This window comes from Crinia signifera, chromosome 3 (assembly GCF_055691185.1).
Source record: "Crinia signifera chromosome 3, ASM5569118v1, whole genome shotgun sequence".
NCBI lineage: Eukaryota > Metazoa > Chordata > Amphibia > Anura > Myobatrachidae > Crinia > Crinia signifera.
The window spans coordinates 70852400-70869769 of record NC_139219.1 but is presented as its reverse complement, the minus strand read 5'-3'; the positions used below and the strand labels follow the sequence as shown (position 1 = coordinate 70869769).

Sequence of the window (17370 nt, the reverse complement as noted above, 5' to 3'; positions counted from 1 at the left end):
GAGAGAGATAGGAACAGAAAGAAAATGAGGTGCAAGTATGAAGGAAGAGCGTGGAAACTGACAGAGATACTGAGGGCAACAGAGAGAGAGAGAGAGAGAGAGTAAAACATAGAAACAGAATTTGATGGCAGATAAGAACCACTTGGCCCATCACACTACTAGATAATATCATCTATGAATGACAAAAGTAATGATTTTGCTTGAACTTGTTATAGTGCATATCGTTACAGTTTAGCGATATCGTTCAGTGACATCATTCTTTTTCCTGCTACATACATGCAGTCGTTGATACAGTATAGACAAAATTGAGCTTTGTTTATGTTTAATAACATTACAAACGATATTGTTAAGGGACAAAATGAGAGATCTCATTTGTAATGTCTCTTAGGCCCTCTTTCTGATTGCTTCGGAACGTGCCAAATTTTGCCCCGTTCCGATGTTTGTGGCTATGCACATGCGCTATTATGCATATATATGCTCTATTCTTTTATTGGCATCCCCATGGCTATGTGGGTGGGTCGATGCCTGCCGTGGTCGGACAGCTGGCACTCACCCCATCTATGGGCAGGCACACGCAAGTAAAAGTCAGTTCAGACTAACTTTTATTTGCAAAGGGAGGAGAAACCATTCGATGGTCGGCGACCATCGAATGGTTTCTCCTGCTACGGAAGCATGCGAGGGGATGTGTTTTTGTTACTCATCTCCTCGCATGGTACAGAGGGGAACAGTTGCAGCTTACCGAACCAACAAGAATCACCCCCTTACTGTGTTTCCAACTTCAGCTTGCTAAAACTCATTAAAGGGCACTTGCCCTAGGACCACTTTGTACACAGAGTCAGCTACAGATACTTTGTACAGATACTAGCTACATATAAACAATCCAAAATACACACTCCATGCCATGCTGAGATGGATTATATTACTGTGTGCTTCCCATGTTAGAGAGAAAATATGTCACTCATTTCTAGGAAGTGCTCTGTGAGGCATTTGCTTACTCAGCTGGTTACATTGCCAACACAGGATCTCAGCTTCTGTTCTTACTTTACTAATTCTTGCTAACTGCACATATGCATTACAGCAGCTCACATCAAATACCTGATATACGGCTTCATCACAGGCATGCTGGAGGCCTAAGTTCAGCATTGTATTCTGCAAGGTCCGGCCCATGTAGAATTCCAGTGAGAGGTAATAGATGCGCTGTAGGGATACAAAAATAATATGTGGTAAAGCAACATATAAAGTACTTTTCATGTACTACAGGAGAAGGGGCAGTAGTACGCAGCCCACAGTGTGCTAATCACTCACTAGTTTGCCTAATCTATATATAATATATACACATACAACATACCCTCCAACATGACCCATTCCATTAGGTACAAAATGCTCTGTTCTTGGACTTACCTGGCTCCAGCACAGACCAAAATTCAAATAGGGGAGCCACATATACTGCCACCCCAAACATCATTGTCTTGGACTCACTGGCAGTTGATGTGACCCCCCTCTTTGAATTTTGTGCTGGACTCCTACCTCTGCAACTGCCACTGGCAGGGAAGTCCAGGAACAGAGCATTTTGTACCTAATGGAATGGGTCATGTTGGATGGTATGATAAAATATGGCAAAAATATTGCTTGGTAAAGCCTAGGAATGACAATAATTTTTTGTCAAATTGGCTACACAGAGCCAACCTTATATAGCAAACATCTCTCTGACATGTGATCATATTTGGGTAACACTGAATAGAGGTGTATCATACACATATACATTTCTCTGATTAAATACTTTATTCTATACAGTAAATATATTCGCACTTAAATCATTGTGTACACATTTAAAACAAAACAATTGTTAATATATTATACATAGAGAGTACAGATCCTTGAAGAAATGGGAGATTAGGAGGTACACACCCTGATGTTGGAGGATGGTAAAGTGGTGAGAATGGGCTATAGATTTGTATAGATTTCCGGGTCCCATTTACACAAATGGAGGAGCCCATACCTCCTGACTGCAGAGTCTGGTCAGTCCGGAGGTTGTACTATGCAGTCAGCAGTGGAGCTAAGGAGGAGATGAATGGATTGCAACATCCATTCATTTCATGGACGGAGGCTGGAGGCGCACGGAGGATGGGGGCAACCCAGCAGATTTCCCAGGTGCTGGGCTCGCACCCCGCATGCCGATTGGCGTTGTGGGGGTCCCGGCTGGCGGATTTCCCGGCGCTTGGAGATGATGTCCAAGTACCAGCTCAGTACCCGCCTCCATTGACATCACCCACCGGCAGTTTGCCCGGAAGGCGGCAGAAGGCAGTGGGAGCTGGGACAGGGGCAGGGTGAGCTGCTCTCACCCAATGCGGCGGGTGAGTATGGGAGGCAGCAGGAGGGTACGGGAGGAGGCGGACAGGAGAACAGCGCTGTGTGAGCTGCGGCTCACCCGACGCCGTCCTCCCTGCCTCAATCCGACATCCTTTCATGTCGGATTTAGATTGCCGGAAACATGGCCAAAACCTTTCGTTTTTTTCTGTATTTCTGTCAAAAGTAGGTTGATTGGCAGCTATTCCATCAATCCACCTGGTTTTTGCCAGGTTGGAACATTTCGACCTGCCGGAAAAAAACCCCAGCTAGCATTGAATAGATCGACCCCCCTTCCAATCTACCCATGTCGAAAACTGCTGTCTTTGCCGTAAGACGGCAGTTTCAACATCAATTGAACATTTCATTATAGTATCTCTCTGTCCTGGAACCAATACTTAAGGGGTGTACACATAGACACAGGCAATTTTAACTAAGCCGAATTTTGGCTAAGCCCATGGGCGACTTTGACTAGGCCGATTTGGCCATAAGCCAAATACACGGCTTATTCAAAACTGCCTAACCTGCACTGTCTATCCTGCCTGGTGACAGCAGCACAGGGGGTCACGCAACGCTAATGCCAACAGTGAACACCCGCTGAGATTCTGGCTAACTTGCAAGGCGATCTATTAAAAATCATCTGGCCAAATCTCACCGTGTGTACACGGCTTTACTTCCTAGTTAGAAATAAAATACACAATCTGGGGTTAAAATAACTACACAAAATATTTTGTTAGTATCTGACAAAGGTTTATCCCTGCTTAACGCACTTTGAGCCTGCTGTGCCCCTCAACAGCTAGGACCACAGTACACATACAGTACGTGACTGCATACATGAAATCTGCAGATAAGTTTTTTTAATGACGGTGAACATTAAATTGTAAACGGTTTCATTATTATCATCAACATGGTGAACTATGTAAGTAACAGACAGCAGTACAGAGACATGGTGCTGAGGGTGTTCATTGGAGAGCATACTGCCAGTGCAGATTGCAGATCTCATTATCTTAAGAATGTTTGGCAAAGCCTTTGTCCTGGTAAACGAAAGAAATGAAGGATAATTATCTCTGATAAACATAATGTGCCTATATGTGCGTTACCATCTTTTGATTAATGGAGGCAAACGATTTGCTGCTATGGGGGGCAGTGGCGTAACTAGATATCCATAGGCCCCATAGCAAAAGTTTGTAAGGGCCCCCTATTTAGCAACTGATTGTGACAAATGTATGTAAATGATATTACTTAGACAGTAAAGAAGGGCCCCCTTCAGCTCTGGGCCCCATAGCAGCTGCACCCCTTGCACCTATGGTAGTTACACCCTTGATGCGGGGTATTCAATCTGTGTAACATTTCTGCATCAGTGGGATAGGGACACTACTCTGTGTTATTGGAGAGCCTGGTATGGTCACTGTCAGTCTCAGCTTTCTTCTTGTCACCACCCCAATGATTGGTTTATATCGCCTCTCCTGTCACAGGCAGCCCTGTCCTCACTAACATAATCATACAAGAGGATGGGTCCCAGCCATACACAAGATCAGCACAATCATCTCCTGCTGCCATGACCATCCGATGACCTGATTAGCTGGGCTGTGAACATTCTGTTCATCTGGCTAATAAACAGGATACACATAGCCGAGCAGAAGGTGAAGATTTAATACAATAAGGTGCTCAGACCTAGCTAATAAACCTTAAATGAGATGCAGATATCCATTATTGTGTTGTAGGAGATTAGATCTCACCTTATTTTAATCAGTAATCCAATGAATATATATATATATCCTATCCAAACCCCTTGTTCACGCTTAATCAAAACAAGTATACAGGTTATTGAGTACAAGGCAGCCTTCTCCACAAACTCCCCTGTTGGCAAGGGAATAAACATAGAATATATATATATATATATATATATATATATATATATATATATATATATATAGGCAATTGTGGGGTGGTGCCCTGGGTATTACAAAACCCTTCAGACAACTCGGTACTTGTTTCCTAGCACGGCACCCCCGATGTCCATCTTACGGCATATGATCGTTTCGCATGCCATATAGCCGCATACGATGCATGTGATGCGATGTGTTTTTTAATTGTTCAAGCACCCTAATGGGTGCTTAAATGCACCCCCACTATCAACGCAAAGGTGAAGCGCAAGCCCGAAGCATGGCGAGCGCAGCGAGCCAGCGAGGGGCGGCGGTACGCGTCCTCCGACTTTTTCATACCCCCACTATCCACGTCGGCGTGGAGTTGACTTTAGATAGTGTGGCGAGCGCAGCGAGCCCGAAGCATGGCGAGTGCAGCGAGCCCCGCGAGATGACGCGTATCACTTTACATGTGTTCTGCGTCCCCTCACGGGTCACGCTGCGCTCGCCACGCTTCGGGCTCGGTGGCTCGCTGCGCTCACCACACTATGTAAATTCGACTCCACGCCTACGTGGATAGTGGGGGTATGAAAAGGTGGAGGACACGTACCACCGCCCCTCATGGGCTTGCTGCGCCGCCACGCTTCAGGTTGGCGTTGATCCTGGGGGTGGCGTTGACTATTTTTTTTTTTTTACATTCTTTTTATTGCATTTTTAAAATATACACATAGTACAGACGTCAGATAACACACAATAAAAATATACATTAGACAAACAAACAGTCAAGTCCAGCAAGATTACCTAAGATAAATGCATTTCTTCTAGAATTAATGGCAATAAAGGTGGCAAAGAAGAAAGATTTATAATTTATGTTGGAGTAATATACAACGTTTATTATTGATTTTGATGTTTGGCTACTATCGTGATCCTTTGTAGTATGGTTTCCTGTATAATTGGCATATCTCAATATATAGTTAAGTTCTCCTCACTGATATATCCATTGGCAAACATAGAGAATTAATTGGTCGATAAACCGTGCATCATAGTTTTTATTTAATAAACTTACACTCTATATATTAATTTACGTATATATGTGGTATATTTAAAGCTAACACTATTACCATATTATCGTGTATTTATATCAGATTGCAATGAGAATATAAATATGTTATATAAAAAAAATGTGTTTGTGATGCTTAAATCATTAAACATTTATTCAGTGCAAGATTTTTTTTTTTCCCTTCCATATAGTATTGTGCTTCTCTATTAAACAGCAGTGACTCCCTTGTAGTACTGTTTGTATTTTTATTATTTATTTACAGTGTTCCTAGAGCTCCAGTATAACAAAGCTTTCCATCTACTCCATATTGTGTTGTGTTTACTGATACTGCTTTCACATTGCAGAAATGGGTAATGACACGGTATTCTTAAATGGGACTTTAAAACGGGTCTGAGCCTTGAGACCTTTCACATTGCAGGTGAAAACCGTTTTAAAAATCATTTAATACCATTCAAACATTCAACCCGTTTAACCCCCAAGGGACACGTTTCAAGCCATTGAAATAGAGCTGTTCAAACTGCCAAAAAAACGGCTTTAAAACGTGTAGGACTCTGCTTTTTACCGTGTTGAAATACCGGATAACTTTAACCGGTAAATCAACTCTGGCACTTTCACATTGCAGCCTTAAACGTTTTAAAATGGAAAAAAAACGGCAATATACCGTTTTAAAAGTGCGATGTGAAAGGGGTATCAGTGTATTTCTGCCAATGGATAAATACTTCTCTTGCTCAGCTGTATAGTTAACCAATGCTATCCATTCTTCAATTACCTGTCCAGTTTCCGCCATCCAGTATCTAGAAATGATCACCTTAGCTAAGGAGCATAAACATAGTACATACATTTTTAAACCCCATTTAATTCTACTATCTTCATAGATGTTCAATAAACAGCATTTCCGCGACAATAGTTGTCTCTTTACCCCAGTATCAACCATTATACATATCACTTTTTCCCAGAATTTGGACACAGATTGGCATTACAAGAGCAAGTGAAAAAATGTGCCCGGGAGTTCTTTACACCTAGTACAATATATTGAGGACACTGCTCCATATTTAATCAATCTAGAGGATGACATGTAGGCTCTATGTACAATGAACAATTGTATTTGTTGTTCTCTTAGCGCATTTGTGGCTTTAGTGATGGTTGATAAAGCAATTTTCCAATCCTCCTCTAGTAGTGGACCCAAGTTTTCTTCCCATTTAACCCTTAATTTCACTAAATAATCGCTTGCAGTCTCTCTAATTATAGTTTTATAGATCCTAGATACCTTTTTACTATTGCCTGACTTAATAATCTTTTTAATCAGGGATTCTTCGAAATTTGCAGGAGAGCTAAAAAATTGATGGTCCAGTACACTCTTCAATTGTAAATAGCGGAAAAAATAGGCCTTTGGTAGTCCAGATTCGCTACACAATTGAGCAAATTACTTAAACCGGGCTTCTTGATATAGCTGGCTGATACAGTTAACCTGGAATGAACTCCATACCTCGTTCAGTTGTAACTCTTTTAAATCTCCCAACATCCACTTATCCTCAATTGGATGTTGTGGGTCTATGTCTTTAAAGCCAATTGCTTTATTTGCTTCATTCCACACCTTGATAGCCTGGACTACCAAAGGAGGATCTTTCAAAACTATGGGTGGCCATTTAACATTGTAAGGACCCATCAGGGTGCTTGTACAATCTAAAATCGTATACGATCACATCGTATGCCATTGTATGGCATACGATGCAATGCAATATTTTATTGTACAATGTCGCATCGCATACCATTGTATACCTTATTTTGCAAAATGGTATACGATGCGATGGGCGCCGTGCTAGGAAACAAGTACCGACAACTCTATTAGTGTCACAAATAATACTTGACACAGAAGTCCATATCGATGGTTTTCTCTTTATTAAAAGTATTTTTCAATTGAATAAAAGTGTTCATGATGTTTCTGTTGTACATTCATAAAAACGTGTTGCATCACCCAACGCGTTTCGTCCCTTAAGGTACTTCTTCAGAGGGTAAGCTAAAACATTCAGAAAACCTTGGCCAAGTAGAATTGATCTGAATAGCCAAGCCTTATATAAGGGTACAGAAAAAAACACAAATAGCAGCGCTTTACGGTGCTAGTGATGCAGTGAAAGGCATGTGGACAACCTTTCTCTCATATGTTAACAGGCTCTGGCTTATATTCTGTAAAGGATCTATACAATGAAAAATAGATGAGTGATGCGTAAAGCTCAGCCAATTACTTCTATAAGGTCATCCAGTCAAGGTCACTTTGTTATGTTACAGTCTCATACAATGAAAAACAGAACAACCATTAATCCAATAAGGAACTTAGCACTATAAAGCCTGAAACCTTGCAGTAATTCAGATAATTCAGCTTGAAGGGTCCTTTACCTATTGATGTTATAAAATATCATTTATTATTTTAAACATAAAACATGTAAACAAGAATGGCAATATAATGGTGTGTACACACGGTGAGATGTGCCGTGCGATGCGATCCCCGATGCGATCAGATCGCATCGCATGGCGCATGTGATCTGTATACAATTTTGATCTGCACTATATAGTCAAGGCAGCCAAGAACTTCTGCCTTGCAATACGGGAGCGCGCATCGGGATCGCAAGGGTTAAAACTCTTGCGATCTGCATGTGATGCCGACACAATGTTGACTATATCGTCAACATCGGGAGGCAAATTGTTCCGTGTGTACACACTATAAGACATTGGTTCCAACAAATCCATACTGACCAGCTATTACATAGAGTAGGCACCACCATGTGTTCTTACATGGAGTTTCAGATGCATGCAGAGCACAGGTGAGGTACGTAAATCCAAAGACTCCATATAAAGTAGGCACACTGTACATAAGGTCGAAAAACAGAATGGGGTCAATTTACTAAGATGGGAGTTCGATTTCAAATGGGATGTTGCTGTTGGCAACCAAACAGCGATCCCACTGGTGAACACTGGCCCTGACCGGCGATCTCACTTGATTTATCCTGCATGCTGAATAATAATTGCCAGGCAATAGTAGCTCACGAGGCCGCAAATTAATATTGCTATGGCCCTTACACATGAAGCGCAGGCCACAGGGTGACAGAGTCAATTGCTGTGATAGAGCGCAGGCTGCAGGAGCGCGTCAGTATGATATAGTGCAGAAGGCAGGGTGAGAGAGTGCATCAGTGTGATAGAGCTGAAAGAGCTCAGGCCACAGGGTGAGTAAGTGCAGCGTGAGTAAGCGCGTCAATGCGATAGAGCGCAGGGTGAGGGAGCACGTCGGTGTGGTAGAAGGCAGGCCGCAGTGTGACGGAGTGCTTCGGTGTGATAGAGCGCAGGCTGCAGATTGAGGAAGTGCGTCAATGTGATTGAGCTCAGGTGACGGGTGAGAGAGCGCAGGGTGAGGGTGCGAATCGGTGCAATATCGCTCAGGTGGCAGGGTGAGGGGTGTGTCAGTGTGCTAGAGCTCAGGTCACGTGCTGAGAGAGCGCAGGGTGAGGGTGCGCGTCAATGCGACAGAGTGCAGGTGAGGGAGCACATTGGTGTGATAAAACACAGGCCGCAGGGTGAGGAAGTGCGTCGGTGTGATAGAGCGCAGGTCGTGGGATGAAGGAGTGTGTCAGTTTATGTTCCAGCATGGGAGGGGGTAGGTACTATTTGATAGGGTTGGGGGCCTCAGAGATCAAAGTGTATGGGGCCCTAAGGTTTCTGTTGCTGGCCCTGCATCTCCCCCACCTGCAGTGCACATGGTTTTGCCCATTAAAGGAGTTTCCGAGTGAACCAGAATCAGGTATGATTTGCAGATTCACTAATGCTCATTTTGAGTCTAAAATCCAACAAATTGCATTGATTAAAATGTATGGGAAATGATACATCTCTAAATATTTCCTTTTGAAGGGTAGCAATGTTTTGATACCCATAGTAAGTTGCCACAGAAATTGGCAGTGTTATGCAAAACATCATAATCTATGAAAACCTGAAATACAAGCAGTACATTAGACAGAATATGCATCTAATGAGCTTTTGAATACAGGCAATTAACAGAGATCTTGTATTTTTCTCACTGTAGGTAAAAATACTCCACACACAGCTGAATCATCACACCAAATATAGGCAGAAGCAGTCAGGCTGTGGGAGAGGAGCTCACGCAACTGTGCAACACCAGCTACTGGGCGAAATAACCATTGTGTGGGAAGAAAAGTACAAATTGTAACAAATTTGCATGGAAGTTGTTGCTTCTAAAATGTAGTGTGAACCTTGAGCTTTCCAGGGAGAGGGAAAGCATTCAAATTGTTAGCCAAAGACTACTGCCATTTGTGGTCAGTGTCCACCAACAAGAACAAATACAATATGAAAGGATCCTACTCAACATAAGACCTGCGCACCTCTGCCCACAGAAGCTTGTGTTGATGGATAACCCCAGTTATTGGCTTGCAGCCTGATTGAGGGTACAGGGCGGTCCAGCTGGCACCTTCACAATTGTAGGGAAATTATATTCTACTCCTAAGTAAGTAGAAAAGCTGCCCATACACGGAGCCGTTCGCCGGCATCCGTTCTGTACTATGCGATGCGCGCTCCCGCGCATCACATAGTACGGTACAAAAAGTATGTGCTGCACATACTTTTTGTACTAGGTACACATCGTATCGGATCGCAGTGCATGCACACTGCATGCACTAGGGATGCGATCCGATCCATTGTGTGCTGTTTAAGTCCCAAATGGATCCGTTAAACGGACCGTGTATGGGAAGCTTAACTCACTTTCCACGGATACCGGATAAACTCCTGACAGTCGGAATTTTGCCGGCCAGTATACCAACATCGGAATCCCAACTGTTAAATCCCGGTCACAATTTAAAGGGGCTATTCTCCCCCGTGTGGGCCAAATTGCAGCCATAAAATTAAGTAAAAAAGCAACAATTGCATGTATCTGTACATTGCAAATTGGACAAGTTGCGAGCACCTCTACACCAGTAGCATATGTGTCAGCCAAATGTCACACAAATTGTTTAATACTGTAGAAATACCTCCTGTGTCCATATAAAAAAAAAAAAAACATACACGCACATAATTTATGCACAAAGCATGAAGTAAGCACCAGTTCTGAAAATGGAAAGCAGTTTGGTATTTATTGCATAAGGATAGTGTATTTCCACCAGACTTCAAACGATGGGCCATAGACAGCTGTATATGCGTCGGCTATGCGTCAGCAATTGCAAAAATACCTATTACCTCCCCACCCAACTTCAAAAACAAAAATTGTCTTGCATCAGGGCTTGACAAACCCTGGGGGCCAAGTCGCCATGGCGACCAGATTTTTATTTTGTATAGAGGGAGGAAGCAGAATCTGGCCATGTGCATAGCCAGGGAGATGGAAGCAGGGTCAGCTACCACCGAGAAGACAGAGACTACAGGGGCAGCTGTCGCTGGGTGCTGGGGAGATGGAAGCAGGGGTGGCTGCCGCTGGGGAGATGGAGAGCCCGCCATCAGTGAATGAGAGGCCCGCTGGTAAGAACGACAGCTGCCTCCACTCCCCACCCTCACCTCTTCCACCTCAACCCCCCCCCCCCCCCTGCCCACCTGTCAACTCTCCTTCTGTAGATTTACACCCTCTTGCTCCTGTCATTCAGTCACCTGGCCCCCTCTCACATCACCCTCAGTCACCTCACCCCCTTTTGCCACCTGTCACCTCACCCCTGTCCCTCTGTCATCTCACCCCTCTCACACACCCAGTCACCTAACCTCCTCTCACCCTGGTAACCTTCCACCATCACCTGAACCCCTCTTGCCCCCATCGTCACCCCTCTCTTCCCCAAACCCTATTTCCTCTGTTTTCACTCTCTCCATTGATGTCTCTTTTATTCTCTACCCCCTCTATTTATCTCTGTCTGCACCTAGACTATCCAACCCCCCCCCCCTCTCCCCCTTCTTTTTTTTTGGGGGGGGGGGTGAGTTATAGTGCCCATACCGTGCAAGGTGATGCACGGCACAATACAAAAAGTATGTGCAGCAGGTACTTTTTGAACTAGATCGCATCGCATCTAGTTCAAAATGCACGCTGCTGTAACGCATTGCTGCATTTTGAACTAAGGGTAGTAGCATATCTATAGCGCCGCAGTCCCTGCGTCGGCGGGGGGAGCGCTGACTAAGTGTGGGCTCCTACATTTTAACGGCGGGGGTGCATCAATTGTCATTACACGCGGGTATGAGCAGGGCCATCTGAGCGACTGTCACGCCAGAGCACGCCGCCCAGAGGAAGCCCCGCTGCCGCCGCCCGGAAGCCCCGCTGCCGCCGCCCGGAGGCCCCGCTGCCGCCGCCTGGAGGTCCCGCTGCCGCCGCCTGGAGGCCCCGCTGCTGCTGCCTGGCTGTCCTGCTGAAGACAGATGCTTCATGGACCTGACGCGCCCACCCTCTGCAGTCCGAAGGAAACTGCAGTGAGAGGAGGCGATGCTTAAAGACTCCGGAGTTGGTAAGTATTTTTTTTTTTACACTGTGCCACCAACGGTTGAGGGAGAGGGGGATGCCACACTATACCACCAATGATTAAACTTGTCAGCAAATGTATTTTATTACGTTTATTTAGGACATTTTACTGTCTATACCATTTAAAATTATTTTTGTGACGAAGTGCAGTTTTTACGTCACTTTCTGTGTGACAGTTGAGACAGATTTGAAATCTCCCATGCTGAATCTCCCATTATGAATCTCTGACACAAATCTCTCTGTATGTGGCTAATTATCTGAGAGAGTGAAATCTCTTGTGCTGAATCTCCCGTTATGAATCTCTGGCACAAATCTCTGTGTATGTAGGGCCCTTAACTCTCTCTGCACATGTTACATCAGCCCCACCTGCAATGCGCATGGTTTTGTCCATATGAAAGTGATTTTGCCTTTACGAATGAACCATAATAACCCCCTAAATGAGATGCAATCTAAATCAAAACGCATGGTGTGCATCACACCATATATGGGGACACTTCGTTTTTTCTGGCTCCTACATTTTCATCCTGGCTCCTAGACTTTTAAAAAATTGTCAAGCCCTATATTATATGCTGCAATGATGTATTCACTGAATGGCATGTTATGATAAAACCTGAAGAACACAAATTGCCTAAACTTGTGGTGCCCAAACAAGGTACAATCTGGAGTGCCACTGGGGAATTTACAAGGGTGCCATGGATTGGTGGTCAATCCAATGAAATAATTTATGTTAAATATAAAAAAAAAAAAAAAAAAAAACAGTGCTGGCGACTGGCAACCTTAATACTATTTGGTGGAGGATTCAATTAGATGTGATAATCTAAAGTTGCCCACTTATGGATAGATTTAATGTGCAATCCAGTGTCACACAGAACAACTGAGCATGTATCTATGCATCTATTTCATGTAAATGCATATTTATTGCTATTGTTATCAGTGAGGTTAAAGAGTTTACATAAAGGACCTATATATAGTTCATACATAATGCACATGCTCAATGCAACACTATTACTATGCGTAGATTTAATAAGGGTAGTGTGAGGATACATCTATAGTACCTTCATAAGGAGCTGTGCGGCTCAGCAAAATATGTCTCCCCTTTTTTATATACATGTATCTGTTTTCTGTACATGTTTCCTGTGTGATAACTGTACTGTCGCTGCTTATATTGTTACCTACCTGACTGCTGCAATAAGCATTGGCGCCACTGATGGCTGCCTAGGCGCAGTGCAGCTCCGCAGATATGTGTTCCCTGTATGATAACTGTACTGCCTCTGCTTATATTGTTACCTACCTGACTGCTGCAACGACCAATGCGCCGCTGATGGCTGTCCAGGCGCTGCGCAGCTCGGCGGGTATGTGTTCCCTGTATGATAACTGTACTGTCTCTGCTTATATTGTTACCTACCTAACTGCTGCAAAGAGCATTGGCACCACTGATGGCTGCCGAGGCGCTGTGCAGCTCAGTGGGTATGTGTTCCCTGTATGATAACTGTACTGTCTCTGCTTATATTGTTACCTACCTAACTGCTGCAACGACCAATGCGCCGCTGATGGCTGCCCAGGCGCTGCGCAGCTCGGCGGGTATGTGTTCCCTGTATGATAACTGTACTGTCTCTGCTTATATTGTTACCTACCTAACTGCTGCAATGAGCTTTGGTGCCACTGATGGCTGCCTAGGCGCTGTGCAGCTCGGTGGGTATGTGTTCCCTGTGTGATAACTGTACTATCTCTGTTTGTATTGTTACCTACCTGGCTGTTGCGGCGGCCAGTGGCGCCGCTGATGGCTGCCTAAGCGCTGTGCAGCTTGGCGGGTATGTGTTCCCTGTGTGATAACTGTACTGTCTCGGTTTGTATTGTTGCCTGCCTGGCTGCTGCAACGACCTGTGGCACCCCTGATGGCTGCCTAGGCGCTGTGCAGCTCGGCGGGTATGTGTTCCCTGTGTGATAACTGTACTGTCTCTGTTTATATTGTTACCTACCTGACTGCTGCAATGAGCATTGGCGCCACTGATCTAGGCGCTGTGCAGCTCGGCGGGTATGTGTTCCCTGTATGATAACTGTACTGTCTCTGCTTATATTGTTACCTACCTGGCTGCTGCAATGTGCATTGGCGCCACTGATGGCTGCCTAGGCGCTGTGCAGCTCGGTGGGTATGTGTTCCCTGTGTGATAACTGTACTGTCTCTGTTTGTATTGTTGCCTGCCTGGCTGCTGCAATGACCAGTGGCACCGCTGATGGCTGCCTAGGCGCTGTGCAGCTCGGTGGGTATGTGTTCCCTGTGTGATAACTGTCTCTATTTGTATTGTTACATACCTGGCTGTTACGGCGGCCAGTGGCGCCGCTGATGGCTGCCTAAGCGCTGTGCAGCTTGGCGGGTATGTGTTCCCTGTGTGATAACTGTACTGTCTCTGTTTGTATTGTTGCCTGCCTGGCTGTTGCGGCGGCCAGTGGCGCCGCTGATGGCTGCCTAAGCGCTGTGCAGCTTGGCGGGTATGTGTTCCCTGTGTGATAACTGTACTGTCTCTGTTTGTATTGTTGCCTGCCTGGCTGCTGCAACGACCAGTGGCACCCCTGATGGCTGCCTAAGCGCTGTGCAGCTTGGCGGGTATGTGTTCCCTGTGTGATAACTGTACTGTCTCTGTTTGTATTGTTGCCTGCCTGGCTGCTGCAATGACCAGTGGCACCCCTGATGGCTGCCCAGGCGCTGTGCAGCTCGGCGGGTATGTGTTCCCTGTGTGATAACTGTACTGTCTCTGTTTATATTGTTACCAACCTGACTGCTGCAATGAGCTTTGGTGCCACTGATGGCTGCCTAGGCGCTGTGCAGCTCGGTGGGTATGTGTTCCCTGTGTGATAACTGTACTGTCTCTGTTTGTATTGTTACCTACCTGGCTGTTGTGGCGGCCAGTGGCGCCGCTGATGGCTGCCTAAGCGCTGTGCAGCTTGGCGGGTATGTGTTCCCTGTGTGATAACTGTACTGTCTCTGTTTGTATTGTTGCCTGCCTGGCTGCTGCAACAACCAGTGGCACCCCTGATGGCTGCCTAGGCGCTGTGCAGCTCGGCGGGTATGTGTTCCCTGTGTGATAACTGTACTGTCTCTGTTTGTATTGTTGCCTGCCTGGCTGCTGCAATGACCAGTGGCACCGCTGATGGCTGCCTAGGCGCTGTGCAGCTCGGTGGGTATGTGTTCCCTGTGTGATAACTGTACTGTCTCTGTTTGTATTGTTGCCTGCCTGGCTGCTGCAATGACCAGTGGCACCGCTGATGGCTGCCTAGGCGCTGTGCAGCTCGGTGGGTATGTGTTCCCTGTGTGATAACTGTCTCTATTTGTATTGTTACATACCTGGCTGTTACGGCGGCCAGTGGCGCCGCTGATGGCTGCCTAAGCGCTGTGCAGCTTGGCGGGTATGTGTTCCCTGTGTGATAACTGTACTGTCTCTGTTTGTATTGTTGCCTGCCTGGCTGTTGCGGCGGCCAGTGGCGCCGCTGATGGCTGCCTAAGCGCTGTGCAGCTTGGCGGGTATGTGTTCCCTGTGTGATAACTGTACTGTCTCTGTTTGTATTGTTGCCTGCCTGGCTGCTGCAACGACCAGTGGCACCCCTGATGGCTGCCTAAGCGCTGTGCAGCTTGGCGGGTATGTGTTCCCTGTGTGATAACTGTACTGTCTCTGTTTGTATTGTTGCCTGCCTGGCTGCTGCAATGACCAGTGGCACCCCTGATGGCTGCCCAGGCGCTGTGCAGCTCGGCGGGTATGTGTTCCCTGTGTGATAACTGTACTGTCTCTGTTTATATTGTTACCAACCTGACTGCTGCAATGAGCTTTGGTGCCACTGATGGCTGCCTAGGCGCTGTGCAGCTCGGTGGGTATGTGTTCCCTGTGTGATAACTGTACTGTCTCTGTTTGTATTGTTACCTACCTGGCTGTTGTGGCGGCCAGTGGCGCCGCTGATGGCTGCCTAAGCGCTGTGCAGCTTGGCGGGTATGTGTTCCCTGTGTGATAACTGTACTGTCTCTGTTTGTATTGTTGCCTGCCTGGCTGCTGCAACAACCAGTGGCACCCCTGATGGCTGCCTAGGCGCTGTGCAGCTCGGCGGGTATGTGTTCCCTGTGTGATAACTGTACTGTCTCTGTTTATATTGTTACCTACCTGACTGCTGCAATGAGCATTGGCGCCACTGATCTAGGCGCTGTGCAGCTCGGCGGGTATGTGTTCCCTGTATGATAACTGTACTGTCTCTGCTTATATTGTTACCTACCTGGCTGCTGCAATGTGCATTGGTGCCACTGATCTAGGCGCTGTGCAGCTCGGTGGGTATGTGTTCCCTGTGTGATAACTGTACTGTCTCTGTTTGTATTGTTGCCTGCCTGGCTGCTGCAATGACCAGTGGCACCGCTGATGGCTGCCTAGGCGCTGTGCAGCTCGGTGGGTATGTGTTCCCTGTGTGATAACTGTCTCTATTTGTATTGTTACATACCTGGCTGTTACGGCGGCCAGTGGCGCCGCTGATGGCTGCCTAAGCGCTGTGCAGCTCGGCGGGTATGTGTTCCCTGTATGATAAATGTACTGTCTCTGTTTGTATTGTTGCCTGCCTGGCTGCTGCAACGACCAGTGGCACCGCTGATGGCTGCCTAAGCGCTGTGCAGCTCGGTGGGTATGTGTTCCCTGTGTGATAACTGTACTGTCTCTGTTTGTATTGTTACCTACCTGGCTGTTGCGGCGGCCAGTGGCGCCGCTGATGGCTGCCTAAGCGCTGTGCAGCTTGGCGGGTATGTGTTCCCTGTGTGATAACTGTACTGTCTCGGTTTGTATTGTTGCCTGCCTGGCTGCTGCAACGACCATTGGCACCCCTGATGGCTGCCTAGGCGCTGTGCAGCTCGGCGGGTATGTGTTCCCTGTGTGATAACTGTACTGTCTCTGTTTATATTGTTACCTACCTGACTGCTGCAATGAGCATTGGCGCCACTGATCTAGGCGCTGTGCAGCTCGGCGGGTATGTGTTCCCTGTATGATAACTGTACTGTCTCTGCTTATATTGTTACCTACCTGGCTGCTGCAATGTGCATTGGCGCCACTGATGGCTGCCTAGGCGCTGTGCAGCTCGGTGGGTATGTGTTCCCTGTGTGATAACTGTACTGTCTCTGTTTGTATTGTTGCCTGCCTGGCTGCTGCAATGACCAGTGGCACCGCTGATGGCTGCCTAGGCGCTGTGCAGCTCGGTGGGTATGTGTTCCCTGTGTGATAACTGTCTCTATTTGTATTGTTACATACCTGGCTGTTACGGCGGCCAGTGGCGCCGCTGATGGCTGCCTAAGCGCTGTGCAGCTTGGCGGGTATGTGTTCCCTGTGTGATAACTGTACTGTCTCTGTTTGTATTGTTGCCTGCCTGGCTGTTGCGGCGGCCAGTGGCGCCGCTGATGGCTGCCTAAGCGCTGTGCAGCTTGGCGGGTATGTGTTCCCTGTGTGATAACTGTACTGTCTCTGTTTGTATTGTTGCCTGCCTGGCTGCTGCAACGACCAGTGGCACCCCTGATGGCTGCCTAAGCGCTGTGCAGCTTGGCGGGTATGTGTTCCCTGTGTGATAACTGTACTGTCTCTGTTTGTATTGTTGCCTGC

The 17370-nt window shown here is 46.5% G+C and overlaps 1 protein-coding gene across 1 annotated transcript in view; it reads right to left on the bottom strand.

The window, feature by feature from the left end:
• Positions 1-17370, bottom strand: part of PYGB (glycogen phosphorylase B) — an 80721-nt gene that overhangs the window by 57427 nt on the left and 5924 nt on the right. The window contains exon 2 of the mRNA XM_083175966.1: positions 1096-1197. Within this exon, the coding sequence (XP_083032092.1) occupies positions 1096-1197 (102 nt within the window). The remainder of the gene's footprint in view (positions 1-1095; positions 1198-17370) is intronic.